Source organism: Phoenix dactylifera, chromosome 6 (assembly GCF_009389715.1).
Source record: "Phoenix dactylifera cultivar Barhee BC4 chromosome 6, palm_55x_up_171113_PBpolish2nd_filt_p, whole genome shotgun sequence".
NCBI lineage: Eukaryota > Viridiplantae > Streptophyta > Magnoliopsida > Arecales > Arecaceae > Phoenix > Phoenix dactylifera.
In genome coordinates, this window is record NC_052397.1 from 4,066,513 (window position 1) to 4,082,516 (window position 16,004).

The 16,004-nt window shown below is 40.0% G+C and overlaps 1 protein-coding gene across 1 annotated transcript; it reads right to left on the reverse strand.

Annotated features, from left to right (window-relative positions):
- Window positions 1-2,231: 2,231 nt before the first annotated feature.
- On the reverse strand, window positions 2,232-9,351 carry LOC103702195 (3beta-hydroxysteroid-dehydrogenase/decarboxylase). The gene is made up of 12 exons (XM_026802758.2): window positions 9,033-9,351; window positions 5,889-5,978; window positions 5,510-5,643; window positions 5,246-5,416; window positions 4,968-5,090; window positions 4,826-4,905; window positions 3,916-4,114; window positions 3,710-3,800; window positions 3,454-3,628; window positions 2,880-3,036; window positions 2,626-2,692; window positions 2,232-2,473 (listed from the first exon to the last, which is right to left on the reverse strand). The coding sequence occupies exons 1-12, from the start codon at window positions 9,271-9,273 to the stop codon at window positions 2,337-2,339; spliced, it is 1,665 nt and encodes a 554-aa protein (XP_026658559.2). The 5' UTR covers window positions 9,274-9,351; the 3' UTR covers window positions 2,232-2,336.
- Between the last annotated feature and the right edge of the window lie 6,653 nt (window positions 9,352-16,004).

The following is a 16,004-nucleotide window of genomic DNA, read 5'->3' on the forward strand; positions in this document are numbered from 1 at the left end:
AAGAAAAACATCTTTCAAAGAGGAAGAGACTTCACCAATGGCTGTAATAGGTAGCAAATCCCCATTTGCAGTATGAATTTACATATTGCCATTATAGTTTTTGACATTAGAAAGATTCTTGGAGGAATAGGTCATATGATTCGAGGATGCAGAATCAAAGAGCCAAAAGTTTGAAGGAGATTTACTATTACCAGTAAGTTCAAGTACTGAAAAAGCAGAGAAGATCATCTGTTGAACCATTTCAGATGGTAAAAAACCTGAGGCAGCAACTGTAGTTGAAGAAGTTTGTGAAGACAACGTTGCATTAGAGAGAGAATCCAAGGAATCAAAAGTTGGAGTTCTAACAATAGCTTAAAATGCTCTTTGATTGCGGTTGTGGTCGCATCAAACATGTTGTGATGATGTGCCTTTTCTCCTTGCATTAATTGCAAAATTTCTTCTGAAGTGAGTTGCAATATGGCCAAATTAAATTGCTTACAACTGTAGCATTTAACATTCCTCATATAAAGCAGCGTTGTTCCTCTCACAAAAGCTCACTCAAACAAGTATCCAAAGATGGTGTAAAAGATCGGTTCATTAAGTTAGAACGAATAATTTCAAAATATGGACGCAATTTCATCAAAAATTGATCTCTCTTGCTTATTTCACGGACCTTTTGAATAGCAGACAATGACTTTACAAAAACTTTGGCATACACAATATTAGAGTATTAGTCCACAAATTAATAAAACCAGAGTAGTATTCTTAAATAGACAAGCCCCCTTGATTGTAGTTTGCAATATCAAATTCCAATTGAAACCTTCTAGCATCATTCTCTTGGTTGTAAACCCGTTTCAAATAATCCCACATACCTTTGGCTGCTTCATAGGGGCGGAAATTCAAAACTGCATCCTTCACTTCCCACCCTGCTACTTTAGCACTGTCAGTGGGTCTAGAATAAGACCCATTGTAACGACCCAGGATCTCACCCAAAATGGCTAGCCGGAAGGTATTATTTGGGTTCCTTGATCCTGTATAAGTACCCAAGATCTACCCAGCGAATAACCGATGTGGGACTAAACACACGCCCGCACGGGTTCTCACATACTCCCTCCGTTCAAGCCCTGACGTCCTCGTCAGGCTAAGGATTTATATCTATTCAAATCTAATCACAAACATCACGATTGGCCCGTGGTCAGCCTCAATGGATCTGTGCTGCAGTGTCCCCTAGTCCACATAGGTTATGGGCCGGGTCCGCTGTGATACCATTTGTAACGACCCAGGATCTCACCCAAAATGGCTAGCCGGAAGGTATTATTTGGGTTTCTTGATTCTGCATAAGTACCCAAGATCTACCCAGCGAATAATCGATGTGGGACTAAACACACGCCCGCATAGGTTCTCACAGCCATCAAGGTGTCCCCATAGTTCTTTGCCCTTGACAAATATTTGGAATTGAAATTCCTAGGCAAAATAATTCTTTCCCGAAAAACAGATGCAAGAAAACTCAGATTTTTGAAAAGACATCTTGAACAAAGAAGGATTATGCAACAAATCAGGCCACTAAGACAGAAGACAAAAAGTTTACAAGAGTTGCAACCAAGAATAGTTGGAATAGCAGGGCCAAAATGTATCACAACAACCAAGACAAAAAAATCCCCAAAACAAGACTTAGAATCCTAAAGGATTAGAACACAAAGAAGCACTCAAAGGCAAAACGTACCCATGAAGCTCGAAGAAACTACAGAAGCAATTTTGTAATGTACAGTACCAAGAAGACAAGAGAATCACAAAAAAAATGGCCAAGCTCTGATACCATGTCAAAACAAGGGTTTGCTGGAAAAATGTGCCTCACTTTGAGTCTTCTCTCATTATATAGAATACAGAGACTAATTACAACAATTAAGACTCCTTAATCTAAGCATGTGATAAATATAATACAGCCTAACTATGCAAAGTACATTTCAAAATCAAATCTCTATTTCCATCAATATATACTGGAGATAGGTAGTCATATTTACAACCATATATATGCTGGAGATAGGCTGTCATATTTACAGCAATATATACTGAGATAGGCTGTCATCTTTACAGCAATATATACTGAGATAGGCTGTCATATTTACAGCAATATATACTGAGATAGGCTGTCATATTTACAGCAATATATACTGAGATAGGCTGTCATATTTACAGCAATATATACTGAGATAGGCTATCATAGACAACTAGCTTTGACAGATTGATCCAACATAAAGGGATGGCAACAAAGCTAATGATGGGTTTAAAGACCCAGTGCGGTAACTAGAGTCTGGCTCACTTTGCTCATGGAACTTTGGAGCTGCCATATCATATAACTACGAGAGCCATGGGCATATCCGTGGAACATTGGACTTCAGTTTCAAAATGCAGGTGAAAGCATCATCAAATAGGCGATCGATTTTATCCTTCCATTTTTCATAAACTAAGGCTGCGACAAAAAATAGCGGAATACCTGCAGTTAGAGAACAAAACATGTCAGCTAAATGATGTAGAACCAAATATGCATTATCTTTGTCTTACATAGCAAGTTTCTTGATGATGAATTTTTCAAGAGAATCCAGGAAAAAAGGAGTGAAAAAAAATGAAAAGAAAAAATGCTGAGACCTATTTTATATGTGGTCTGCAGTGACATGGCTCCAAAAAGGTTGAGAACCAAAAGGGCGAGAACCACCTGTTAAATTTCATTTGTGAGAAACAAATAAACAGCATAAACCCTAGAAAGCATCACAAATAGGAGGGGGGGGTATAGCTCATGCATTGACAAAAAGAAGGATAGATTATGAAGGAATAATAAAAAATAAACATGCAGTCATTTAATGGAAAAGACAATAGATTTGTAAATTATTAGTGTTATATACTTTGAAAAATAGTGGCCAGACATTTCCCTTGCAAAGAGATCTTAGTATGCCAACTGCAGAATTCCATGAAGAACTGACAGAACAAGCAAGACGATGCGCCTTCTCTTCTGATAAGTGAAAATGCGAAGGTGATAGTTTCTCAATTTTGTAACCAAATCTGCACCAACAGCACTTTTTTTGTTATGATCAACTAAGTAAATAGTTATCAATAGCTGGTCAAGAATTCAAATGATATGTCAGAAGAGCCAGAAGGAAATGGAAAAATTAAACAATGGAAATTTACTCCTAATATAAAGCTATGTCAGTGTCACTGCCGCTATCCAGTTATGAAATATGGAAAAGCATCCGACTGCATGAAAATATTTGTCTCTGCCATGAAAATAAATCATATTTGACAAATCATCACCGCATACAAGAATATGTTTGTGAAGGCTGAAAATAATCCAATCATTTTCTCATATTTAGAAGTAAACAAACTCATAGGCATCCTGTGATTCCTGAATTCCAGGTTATCATTGCTTAGCATCAATTAAAACAAATTAAACCAACAGACAAAGCAAGGAATGATACTTACACTTTCGTAGGTAACATTCCGTGCACAAACAAGAACAAAGCAACCAACGAGAGAAGCATTGCCATTGCTGTAATGATGGTACATCCACATGCAAATAAGTAATAATAAATAGCAGCCAGGACGAACAATGTTGCGAACGTTTGTTTCTTATCCTTCCAAAGAATCGTGTCGGCAACTGAAAGGACACATTAATCAAGCTTTTCAGTAAATTAAATATGAACAGAGTTAAAAACATGTCAATCTAACCGAACCATACTATTTCCATTCCCCAAGTAGATGGAAGCCTTCGATGTTCTCTTCTCAGCTCTCAAATTGGGGTATGACTCAATTGTTCTCTTCAGACCATCCTACAATTGTAATGGGAAAAGCAAAATAAAATTGCATAAGCAATTAATGCGAACCCAACTACTAGCCCAAAACATAGAGACTATTGAATCATATGCGATGTCATGAATTTAATACCTTAAGTGATACAATAGGTTCATAACCAAGTTGATCTTTAGCTTTTGCACAACTGAAAGTCCTGTTGCATGAGAGAAGCCTAATTCTTGAAGGTGTCAGCTGGGGGACACGCATGCCATACCGAGAGAACAATTTGTATGTCCACTCTACTACATGGGCTATCGGCATGATAGCAGAGACAGGAATTTTAATTGTAGGCCTGAAATTCAGAAAACTTGGCACGTATTAGATAGAGGGCAATGCCATGCGCATTCATAATGAAAGAGGGACAGAAGTGATGCATCTGAAAGTTTGAAAGATGTTTCAGCTATAAAATTCCATCCTTCTCACTTGACTGTTATCGAAATATTGAAAGCATTAACAGAGAAACCTAATTTTGTACATATGCAATTTGGCAGACAGATCATTGAGAACCTAAATGCTGCTTTTTGATATAGGATATGTATGCGTTCATGAAGCCTAACTTTATGCATGTAATATGACACAAGGAACATTGAGAACCCAAATGCCACTTTTGATTTAGAATATGTAAATACCTATGAAACCTAATCTATGTATTTTGACAGAAAGAACATTGACATACTGAGAGGCACTTTTGATATAGAATATGTGCATATATATTTATGTATGTGAAAAAAAAAAACATTCCAACGTACTTTCCAACTCAATACTTATTCTAGAATGACAGACATGAAGCATTCTCAATTTCAGTAAACGTTAATCTTCAAGGAAATTGACAGGTTAAAACTCTGATAGCTACTAAGGTCTAATGCTAAACCGGAAACATATAATTGACAGATCAATACTAGTGGCAAAGACAGTATTAATGACTCAAATTTCAATACCAAGCTTTAATCACTAGAATTCTATGAATGAAAAAGAAATCACTGCCAGGAAAAGTAAGGTGCACCTCTCATATCCCAGACCTTCAATAATAAGTGATATGAACTCCCAGAATTTTATTGGTTCCATATTCGTGATGAAATAAGCCTGCATAAACATCATATTATGACAACTTATAAAAAGAAATCAAGTGCAAGCAAAAATGATACCTGTCCTGCAGCTTTCTTGGCACCCACTTCTGAGGCTAGAGTTCGCTCAGCGCATACATGGGCATGTGCCACATTTTCAACATATGTGAAGTCATCCATATTGTTTCCATCACCAACGATATACTTAAAATAATGGAAAAGGAAGACTGATCAATAACAGTATATTACAGAAGGCACATAACCATTTGGACTAGGGACAGAAAATAGCAATAGTAAAACTGAAACATATACTTTTGTAACAATTCATATCAATATGTCAAAAAATAGTCACGCATTACCTTGGATTTCCCAGCCCTTGCAACAGCAACTACCGTTGGCACAAAAAGTTTATCACCAGGGCCAAAAATGCTACTAGGACGCATGCAGCATGTCAGAAGGTCAGTCCTACCATTTGCCTTTATCACCAGTTTTTCTCCTTCTGCTTTGGTCTCAGAATATGAGTCATTAAACTGGAGGATCAAAAATATGAGTCAGAAGAATCACATATCTTAGAAAGAAGCAGTGCCACAAAATTGAGAGTATAGACAATATAGCATCGTGACCTTATTTGGATATGGCATTGACTCCTTGCCGTCACAAATTCCATGAACGCCATCAAAGACAACACTAGATGAGCTAGTATAGATAAGTCGCTTAACTTTGCATTCGATACAAGCATCAATAACATTCTTCGTTCCTGCAGATGCAAAAAAAACTCAAGAGTAATTAAAGTTTTCCTGTCAAAAACAAATCCACTATTCTAATAATACAATATAATACCAGACAGAAAATATTTTAAGGAGATCAGCAATTTGAATTTGAATGAATGTCATGACATTGCGAGTCACGTACGGTAGGGAGATGTATAGGCACCAGTTCCATTTGTAACTTACAATTATAGAAACAAAATTAAAATCAATAATAAATTCTTCGAAATCTAACCTTCAACATTAACTGAGTGATGAAGGTGGTAATTGTTGATGGATGAGTCAGGAGCAGCCATGTGGAAAACAACCTCTGCGCCCTGAAATGCTGCCCAACAGAAAGACAAATAAAAGGAATGTCACGAAAATATAGAAGTGCATCATTTTTTGTTTCTTTATTTTGTTATTAATGAGTAAGACAAGGTAATGAAATGAACCAAAGCTACCATGGTTGCATTCAATGCTATGACGTAATTAAGGAGTTCAGGACTCCAAACATCGTGTTCTCATCAAGTATTATTTGTTATTACAAAAATATTTTCTGCATAAAAATAAAATGATGAAACCAAGGGCTCATTTGGTTCACGGAAAAAGAAAAAGAAGTGATAAAAGTGTGGTCAACGGGAAAGTAATGAGATGCCTCTTGTTTGGTTGAAGTTTTCAAAGAAGAGAGACGGAAAAGTTGTATTCCAATGGGAATATGATTCCCACATTTCACGGGAAAGTCTTTCCCATGAGGCGGGAATCACTCTATTTTTACTTTTTTCCAAAAAGACCCTTCAACATTAAAGAAGCATTAAAGAGGCATTAAAGATCTAATTTTTATTAAGGACATGATAAGAATTATATATAACTTTCCCAGAAAAGTGGATGGCCAACCAAACATCAGCATTTTAGAAATTTGTCATTTTTCCATGGTCAACCAAACATGCCAAAAGTACTTTTCTAGGCATCCTCTTCCTATGAATTTGTTTCACAGGAATCATATTCCTAGGAGGAAAAATACTTTCCGTGAGCCAAACGAGCCCCAAGAGAAAAAAAAAAAAATATGGATAGATGGGTGACAAAAGTAGAGATTATTTTCTCTTTTTCATACTGCCAGTTAGTGGTACCATGATGGCTAGTACTTCTTATCCTTCACTTATGATGGCTAAGAAGATATCAACATAATATGCAACAAGGAACAAATAAAAACATAATATCCTTCATACTTCCAGATGGTGGGCTTCAAGTTGCAATTATCTTCGTTGTAGGACAACTTGGGGAAACTAATAAATAACATATTTTCATGAAGTTATGCCATTGTAGAAAATGACATTTCAGTTATTATAAACAAGAAATGTGTTCCGTCGCGAACCATAAAATCTCTAGATTACTATATGGAATCAGTAGCATTACAAACACTAAAAAATACAAATCTCAACCAACATATCATAATAATCACTATTCATAAACCCTGACCTCAAGCATCAAAAGTTGCATGTATCACTAACACGCAAAATGAATGGGCTTGAGCCACCAAGTATCATGTCATCATCAGTCCTTCACATTTTCCAAAATATATTCTGAGCTAAAATATCAGCCAGTTCAAATGTTGCAACAAGGAAGAATTATGAACAGGCAGACCAACCTGATGAAATCCTCCATATTTCTTGAAGCCAATAAATCGTACTCATGACTTAGTATCTTACTATAATCTACTAGTACACAAAAGAATTCCAGCACCCAAAGGGCTATGGAAGTATCTCACTTCTTTTGTAAATACTGATATAAAGTCTGAGCAATGAGAAATGCAAGGATGCACCAAGAACATGACCGGGTAGTGGAATAGCACGAAGACAGAGAGTAGCTTCAATATAATGCTTCTCAAAGCCAGAAAGCACATCTGGGATGGATCTAAGAGCACTTTTTTTCCAACTGACAAAAGTAAAACAAGCTCATAGTAGTTAGATTTCCAAATTACCATGCTCGAGAAGAAGATATCCCTTACCGACCAAGCATGCTGGGCAACACATCAGAAGGGAAGGTCAGATGTAGCGGAAACAAAGAGACGTAGTTAAGACCGTCAAATTATTTAGTGGAACCTTTTTTTTTTTTTTGGTACAAGGGTGGAACCCATTCAAGGTACTAGAGTAGTATCCTCTCTAGTTTTAATCACCAGTCTCTAAGAAATCGATATTTAAATGATAGTATATATCCAGAGTAAATCAAAACTTTATGAGCACCAGTTCGAAAAATATTCCTCCTTTGATGCTTTGAGCTCATGAGCAAGAACCAATAGGGCTATAAAGCTCAAAAAGGTTCATCCTTTTAAGCTGATTTAGGCTCTTTTAGAAAAACTTTTAGGGAGCTAAAAAGCACTTTCTGGCCCTCCAAAAGCACTTTTGGATGAAAAAAGATGCTTGAAAAAAAATTTTGAAAGCTGTTTTAGCTTTCCCAGAAAGTTAAAAACAGCTTTTTAGGAGAAGCTCCATTTTGGAGCTTTCCGAAAAAGCTGTTTTGAGCTTTGTTGGAAAGCTATTTTTTTAACTAATGATTTAATATTATGTTATGTTATAAAAAATTAAATTTATGCTAATAATTATAATATTTTATATCTTTATTATTGTACTATATTATAAATAATATATTATATTATATTATGCCATAATACATTAATATGTAATGTTAAATAATTTAATATTATATTATATTATAAAAAAATAATATACGCTAATAATTATGATATTTTGTACCTTTATTATAGTATTATACTATAAATATAATATTATATTATATTAAATTATATAATAATACATTGACATGATATGTCAAATAATTTAATATTATATTAAATTATTATATTATAGTATACAATGTTATATTACTATAGTATAATAATATTATATTACTATATTATAATAATATTATATTACATCATAGTGATATTATACTATATCATATATTTATGTATTAATATATATATTTTATTATATTCTGTTGTATAATACTATGCAATATTCTTTATTGTAATTTTTTCATATAAAATTATTTTCTCAGCTCTTTTACCAAACATATGTTAATATAGTTACCAAACAGAAAACTGCTTTTCATAAAAGCTCTACTTCCAACAACTCTACTTCAAAAAAACTCTACCGCCAACAACTCCTCCAAACGGGGCTTACTTCCAGATACCAAACATTGTAGACAGAACCAGGAACAAGACATGATCTATCAATAATACCACCATCAAATCTCCCAATCAATCCATATGGACGCAAATCCATAGAATAATAACAGAATCGGAAGCATTAAACATACGAAAATTGCAATCTTTTTGGTGCAAAACCAGCAAAATCTGATTACATTCCAAGGAAAGAGAGAAAGATCCCTTACGTACTACCTTTGATGACCTGGGCTTTGTTGCGGAGATCCGCGGAGACGTAGACGGCGCGGCCGGAGCTGAGCGCATGGGCGAGGACGCCATCCTCCTCGTGGGGGTCGAGCTTGATGGAGGAGAACAGATCGGCGACCCGCACGCACCATTCGCCGGAGCGGAGCAGCATCTCCACCAGGTGCCGGGCGGAGAAGCCCCGCCCGCCGGTCACCACGCACCACCGCTCGCCGCCGCCGACTTCGCCCATTCTTCTCGAGACCGCCGGTGAATATGAAGCGCGAGTTCAGGTATCGCCCGAATACGGAAGCCTGATTCCCTCCAAAACCGGAAAAACCGGCCATGTAGCATTTAAACCCGTACTGGGTTGTCTTGACGCGGCACGTGCATGTGAGTGATTTGAGAGGAAGGAAGGTTAGCTGCAATAAAATATATATATAAAAAAAATCAAGTACAAGCAAAAATAATGCCCACCCTGCATGGCACCGATTTCTAACGCTAAAATATGTATTAAAAAACAAACAGAACAGCAGATTAGGTTGCCACCTACACCGTCCAACATTTTGAAAATATATTTTGAACATAGTAGGAGGCTTCTCTTCTATCCTTAAGCTATTTTCTTACTTATAATTCTGTTCTCTGCACCTACTCTAAAGTTGGGTAATCAGTCGTTGTATAAAAAAAAAAAAAAATGGTTAAGCCATCCATATGGTTTCCATCACCAATGATATACTTTACTTACAATAATGGAAATGGGAAAGGAAGACTGATCAATAAGAGCACATTACTGAAGGCAGAAGGCTTCTAAAGTCAAAGATAAAAACAAAATGAAATTCAAATCTGTTGCTTTCACTACAAGTTAAAGCATATAAGTATGCTAAAACGAAGGAAGGTGGCAAAAAATGATTTTGACAAGCAAATATGTTTGTTTTTGTTTAGTTTGTACAAACATAGCCATTTGGACTAGGGACAGAAATTAGCAATAGTAAAACTGAAACATATATTTTTTTGTAACAATTTATATCAGTATGTCCAAAAATAGCATGCATTACCTTGGCACCAAAAGTTTATCGCCAGGGCCAAAAATGCTACTAGGACGTATGCAGCATGTCAGAAGGTCAGTCCTACCATTTGCCTTTATCACCAGTTTTTCTCTTTCTGCTTTAGTCTCAGAACAAGTCATCAAACTGGAAGATCAAAAATATGAGTCAGAAGGATCCCATATCTTAGAAAGAAACAGTGCCACAAAATTGAAAGTATAGACAATATAGCATCATGACCTTCATTGGATATGGCATTGACTCCTTGCCATTACAAATTCCATGAACACCATCAAAGACAACACCATGCGAGCTAGTATAGTTAAGCCGCTTAACTTTGCATTCGATACAAGCATCAATAACACTCTTCGTTCCTGCAGATGCAAAAACAACTCAAGGATAATTAAAGTTTTCCTCTCAAAAACAAATCCACTATTCTAATAATACAATATAATACCAGACAGAAAATATTTTAAGGAGATCGGCAATTTGAATTTTTATGAATGTCATGACATTGCAAGTCACAGTAGGGAGATGTATTGGCACCAATTAACTGAGTGATGAAGGTGGTAATTTTTGATGGATGAGCGAGGAGCAGCCATGTAGAAAACAACCTCTGCACCCCAGCAGAACGACAAATAAAAGGAATGTCACGAAAATATTGAAGTGCATCATTTTTTTTATTTTTTTCGTTTTGTAATTGTTGGGGGGAATAAAGTTTCCCCCCAAATGACATAAATGCCCCTAAGAAGCCGTACAACCTCCGACCCCGGACAGCCGAAGTCAGCGTCCGACCTCGGAACGCTCGGCCACAAGACGACCGACCCCGAAACCTCCGACCTAAGAGAAACCCCGATGTCCGAGGACCGTACTCTAACACCCCTCCGGCATTTATTGCGCATGGCCGCTGTAATCTTCCGGCACACTCAACAATAAATGCGGATCTCCGGCTTACTCCACCATTAATGCGGATCTCCGGCTTACTCCATAATAAATGCGGATCTCCGGCTTACTCCATAATAAATGCGGATCTCCGACTTACTCCACAATAAATGCGCATGGCTCCTGACATCTACGGATCCCCAGCTCTCCACGGCAAATCGACCCAGCAGGGTCTAGTCGACTATGATAAGTCTCTGATCTCGGCCATACCGCCGACATCAGTGCAATGATTCGCCTGACCGAGCGCCGACCTGAACAACATGCCAAGCCGTACTACGGCCTCGCCCTGTTACATCACAGGTAAACCGACCCCCGCATATAAAAGGGAGCCTTGGCCTCTCAAGAGGGGAGGGGAACATTCATACACCCAAAAATCACTGTTTATCTCCTTCTCCCCACTATTTGCCCCCTCCCTGACTTGAGCGTCGGAGGGCCGGCGCCGGAGAACCCGGCCACCGGTTCGTGTGCAGGCACCCGGACGGAGGACGCCGCCAGCCAACGGATCGCCGCCCCGCTGCGAGGACCTGCTGTTCCTTCTCTCCGACCGCCCCGGACGGAGGACGCCGCCCGCCGACAGACCGCCGCCCCGCCGTGAGGACTAACAGTCGCTCCCTCTCCTCGACCGAAGATTGCCCCCGGGTCCAATTTCCAGCAACAGTTGGCGCTAGAGGAAGGGCCCGAGTAGCAGTCATGAAGTTGAGAAGTAAGGGAGCCTCTAACGTCTCCCGGCGTCCCCCGCAAAGTCCTGGACACTCCGTCCAGAATTCTCCAACTCCGGCTGACCCAGCTCCTCAGGTCCAGCCGGAACAGTTCAATGCCCTGGCACAGCAAGTCCAGGCCCTGGCCGCCGCCGTTCAGGGCCTGCGGCGCGTGGAGGCTTTACCGGCACTTCCCCCGCAGGCCCAGGCCCCGCCGGAGTGTCTCCCCAACGGCCCGGTTCTCCCCAGCCAAAATTTGCATGGCTCCTCCAGAGCCAACAATGGAGAACGAGCTTCTCCCCGGAGAGAGTTACCGGGAGAAGGTTTCGACCGGAGACCCCAACTTTCTGAGGCGGAGTCAGCCCCGGATCACCGTGAGCTGGCGCAAACCACAGCGACAATCCCACGGGTGGGGGAGCTCGACCGAAAAGTCGAGCATCTGGAGCGCCAGATTGCGGCACTCCACAGCAAGAAGGCAAGACAGGAAGGGGACTTTGAGTTCACTACCAAGTCCCCCTTCTCCCGCCAGATCGAGGACGAGCCAGTTCCCGCGAGGTTCAAAATGCCTCAGGTGGAGCCCTACAGCGGAATCACCGACCCCCTCGACCACTTGGAGAGTTATCGGGCCCTCATGGCCCTACAAGGGTCCTCGGAGGCCATACTCTGCAAGGCCTTCCCAGCAACCCTCCGAGGGACCGCTCGGCTTTGGTTCTCTGGTCTGAAGCCGAACACGGTGTCCTCTTTTGAGCAGCTCGGCAGGCAGTTCGCCACCAACTTTGCTGCCAGCCGGCGCCAGCGACGGACATCAGACTCTCTCCTGGACATCAAGCAGAAGGAGGGGGAGTCCCTCAAAGAGTACCTGGTCCGCTTTACCGCCGCCACATGGGAGGTTCGCGAGCTAGACCAGTCGATAGCCATGTCGGCTCTGAAGACTGAGGTCCGCTCCTACCGATTCCTCTTCTCCATCGAGAAGAGCTTCCCGGCCGACTTCACCGAAATGCTGGCCCGAGCCCGGAAGTACGCCAAGGCCGAGGAGGCAGTCGCCTCCAGGCGGGGGGCAATCGAGCCCACCTCGAAGAAGCGGAAGAAGCGCCGCGAGGAGCGCGGTCGACAAAGGAGCCGGTCTCCCCGCCGAGAGAAGAATCTCCCCAGACTGAGGAGCCCGCCCCGTCAGCAGGGGCGACCTCAGCAGAGGACACCTCCTCGTCCGAGGTCTCCACCACGGCCCCGGACGTACCAGGCGAGGTACGAGAACTATACACCCGTCAATGCTCCTCGGGCCGAGATCCTGATGGAAATTGAGGGTCGGGACTTCTTCCGACCCCCGCCTCCTATGCGAGACACGGGATTTCCCCGAAATTCCAGGAAGTACTGCCGCTTCCACCGAGATCGCGGGCACGACACGGAGGACTGCTTCCAACTCCGGGACGAGATAGAAGCGCTCATCAGACGGGGAGTACTCAACCGGTTCGTGAGGAACCGACATGAGGAAAGGAGGCCGGCGGAGAATGTCGCACCTGTTGGGAATTGTGTCCCAAAGCCAATTTTTTAATTGTAAGAAATTGAATTATGTATATGTTTTATTAAAATGAATAAAAATTTATTCTGGCAATTTTCTATTCATCACAAGTGTTGCATCTTCAAATTGAACTCCTGTGTATTGTGATGAAGTCCTTAGGACTAATTTAGTGGATAAAAGAGGTTTTATCATTTAGTCCTTAAACCAGTTCGCGACCAAATGACGAGCTATCAATTGGACGATAGCTATGTCAAGTATAGGTCGTTGTGTGCCATTTAGTTGGTTGTCCTCTTAAACCAAGGAGTGTGGAGACATTGTATGGCATACAGGTGAGATGTAGGAGTACATCGTCACTGAATAGTGACTCACCTGCGTAGCACTCCACTGTCGGGAGTTAGCTCGTAAAACGTATGGGCATAAGTACCCCTTAGACCTGAGACTGTCACGGTGACTTGCAAGCAACTCACTGTACTTAGGCACTGGATGACCTGAATTTCTAATTCAGGGATCGGAAGGATGCTGGGTGCAGTCAAGTACTCGCGAAGTCTGTGTATGAGTCAAGATGGGATTGACCGCTCCAGATCTTAGGAGTTGATGTCTCACTGTATTTCAATTCAGTAAAACCTTGGCCAGGGTAAACCAAGTGATAGGTCACTTGATTTGATTATTTGAAATACACTATGGATGACCGGACCCAGAGGTCGACAGTCCTCTCTGAGGTCATCTTGAGCATCGAAGGTCATAGGGATGAATTATGCAACAACCATACGTCTAGGTTCTTGAATGTTGCTTTGCATATTCGACCTATCCGGACGTCGGGTATCATTGCTAGATGGTCACCTCGATTAGTGTATGGAGTAGTCCATGTACTACCGGCTTAGTGTTCGAACCTATCGGAGTCACGCACATAAGTCAAGTTAAGTAGGAAGGACTTGATCCAATTTAATTGAGAATTAAATTGTGGATCATTTGAGATTTGATTTTGTCTATGTTCAGCTAGCACTGAACATGAGGTACATACTGAATTTCATGGATGTGTATTTAATTATGTCTGTATTCTGGCTTAATCAAGTTTCAATTAATGTAATTGAAATTGATTTGGACTCATTTGTTGAGTTTGTTTTGAATTGGATTCAAATGAATGTAATTGGGTTTCATGATGATTTTATTAGAATTTATTCCATATTTATTCTAGTCCAAGTGTGACTTGGATTGATCCGAAAATTGAACTAATTGGAGTTCACATGAATCAGATTCATGTGGAATTTTTCCGGATCTAAAATCTTTCAAATTGGTCTTCAATTTGGTTTAGAACCAATGATGGACCCAAACCCATTTGATTCAGCCCATTTGAATTAACCCATTTAAGTCAAGTATGAAAATTTACGTTTTTGCCCCTCAAATTTAATGACACGGGTTGTTCTGGTTTCTTCCTCGGTCCATGGACCGATTTCTCTGCATATCATCTCCCGTGGACCGCTTTTTCCTTCTTCTTCCGAACACATCATAGGGCGCTTGATCTTCCCTCTTTCGGCTACCATTTGAAGATCCGAAGAGACGTGTCTCTTCGGTTTTGAAACCTCTTTAACATAGGACTGATTTAATTGAAATCAAACGGTTCAAAAAAATTCAATAAAATCGTGAAACGTTTGGCGTTCACTCTTCCCTTTTGCCGTTTTATCTTCCCTGGTTCAGCCTTTTCTTTGCCTATAAATAGGCTGGGGTTCTCTTCATTCTTGGCTAGAGATTTGATCTGGGGAGAGGGGAGATTCGTGATCTTTTGAGTAGCTTGAAAAGAGAGGAAAAGGAAACGGGAAGAAAGAGGAAAAGGACACAGGAAGAAAGAGGAAAAGAAAGGGAAAAAAAAAAGGGGAAGAAAGAATTTTTGAAATTCTTTTCTTCCAGGGGCTTATTTGCAAAAGGGTTTTTGCACTATACAGACATCATCCTACCTTCCTGCATTTCTTGGCGTGCGTGTGAAGTAGAGGGTCCGTACATCCGGGCCTTGCATTGCACCAGATCCATCAGTACCAGATCCGGCACCAGATCCAGTTCCAGATCCAGTTTCCGATCCAGTACCAGATCTAGCATCTGATCCAGTATCTGATCCAGCACTTGGCCCTGTACCAGATTCTGTTCCTGAGTACCTTGACCATCTTCCGCTGCGGGATCGAGGTATGGTAAACATAATATAGTTATGTTATTTATTTATACCTGTTATAAATAAATAGATAAAATTTTAAAACTGATTTTCTGACCTGGCATCCAATTTTATCGGATTTTGCGGGATATTTTCCCTTCAACTGGTATCAGAGCCAGGTTGGCTGATGGAATTGGCCTATAATATCTAGAATTATGCATGATTTAATTTTTAAATTTAGATTAGATCTAGATTTATTGATAAAATATCAATCTTGTGCTGAATTATAAGGTTGTCCTGCTATAAGGTTAACCCCTTATAGTGAAAAGGTTGTCCTAGCACAAAATTGAGATTAATTTGTATCATAAAATAAATAGTTTATTTTTGTGAAATTATGCATAATTGATGTTTATGAAATTTCAGTTTTAAATTTATTATGACCACAAAGTTTAAATATAAATTGTTTATATTTGGAATAAATTGACACCTTGAATCCATGATCATAATACATTTAATAAAGAATTAAATGTTGAATTTAAAATTTAAAATTTGAATTTTAAATAAAGATTTAAAATTCAAAATTTGAAATTCGAATTAAAATTTAAATTTGAACATGGGTTTTGGGGCATGGGTTAGCACAAT

Excerpts from the sequence above, each read along its gene's own strand:
- LOC103702195 (XM_026802758.2), bottom strand. The coding sequence starts at position 9,273 with ATGGGCGAAGTCGGCGGCGGCGAGCGGTGGTGCGTGGTGACCGGCGGG. Across the intron at positions 5,417-5,509 it reads CAATGCCATATCCAAATAAG|TTTAATGACTCATATTCTGA; the intron begins GTCACGATGCTA and ends TTGATCCTCCAG. Across the intron at positions 2,693-2,879 it reads TCTGGCCACTATTTTTCAAA|GTGGTTCTCGCCCTTTTGGT; the intron begins GTATATAACACT and ends GAAATTTAACAG.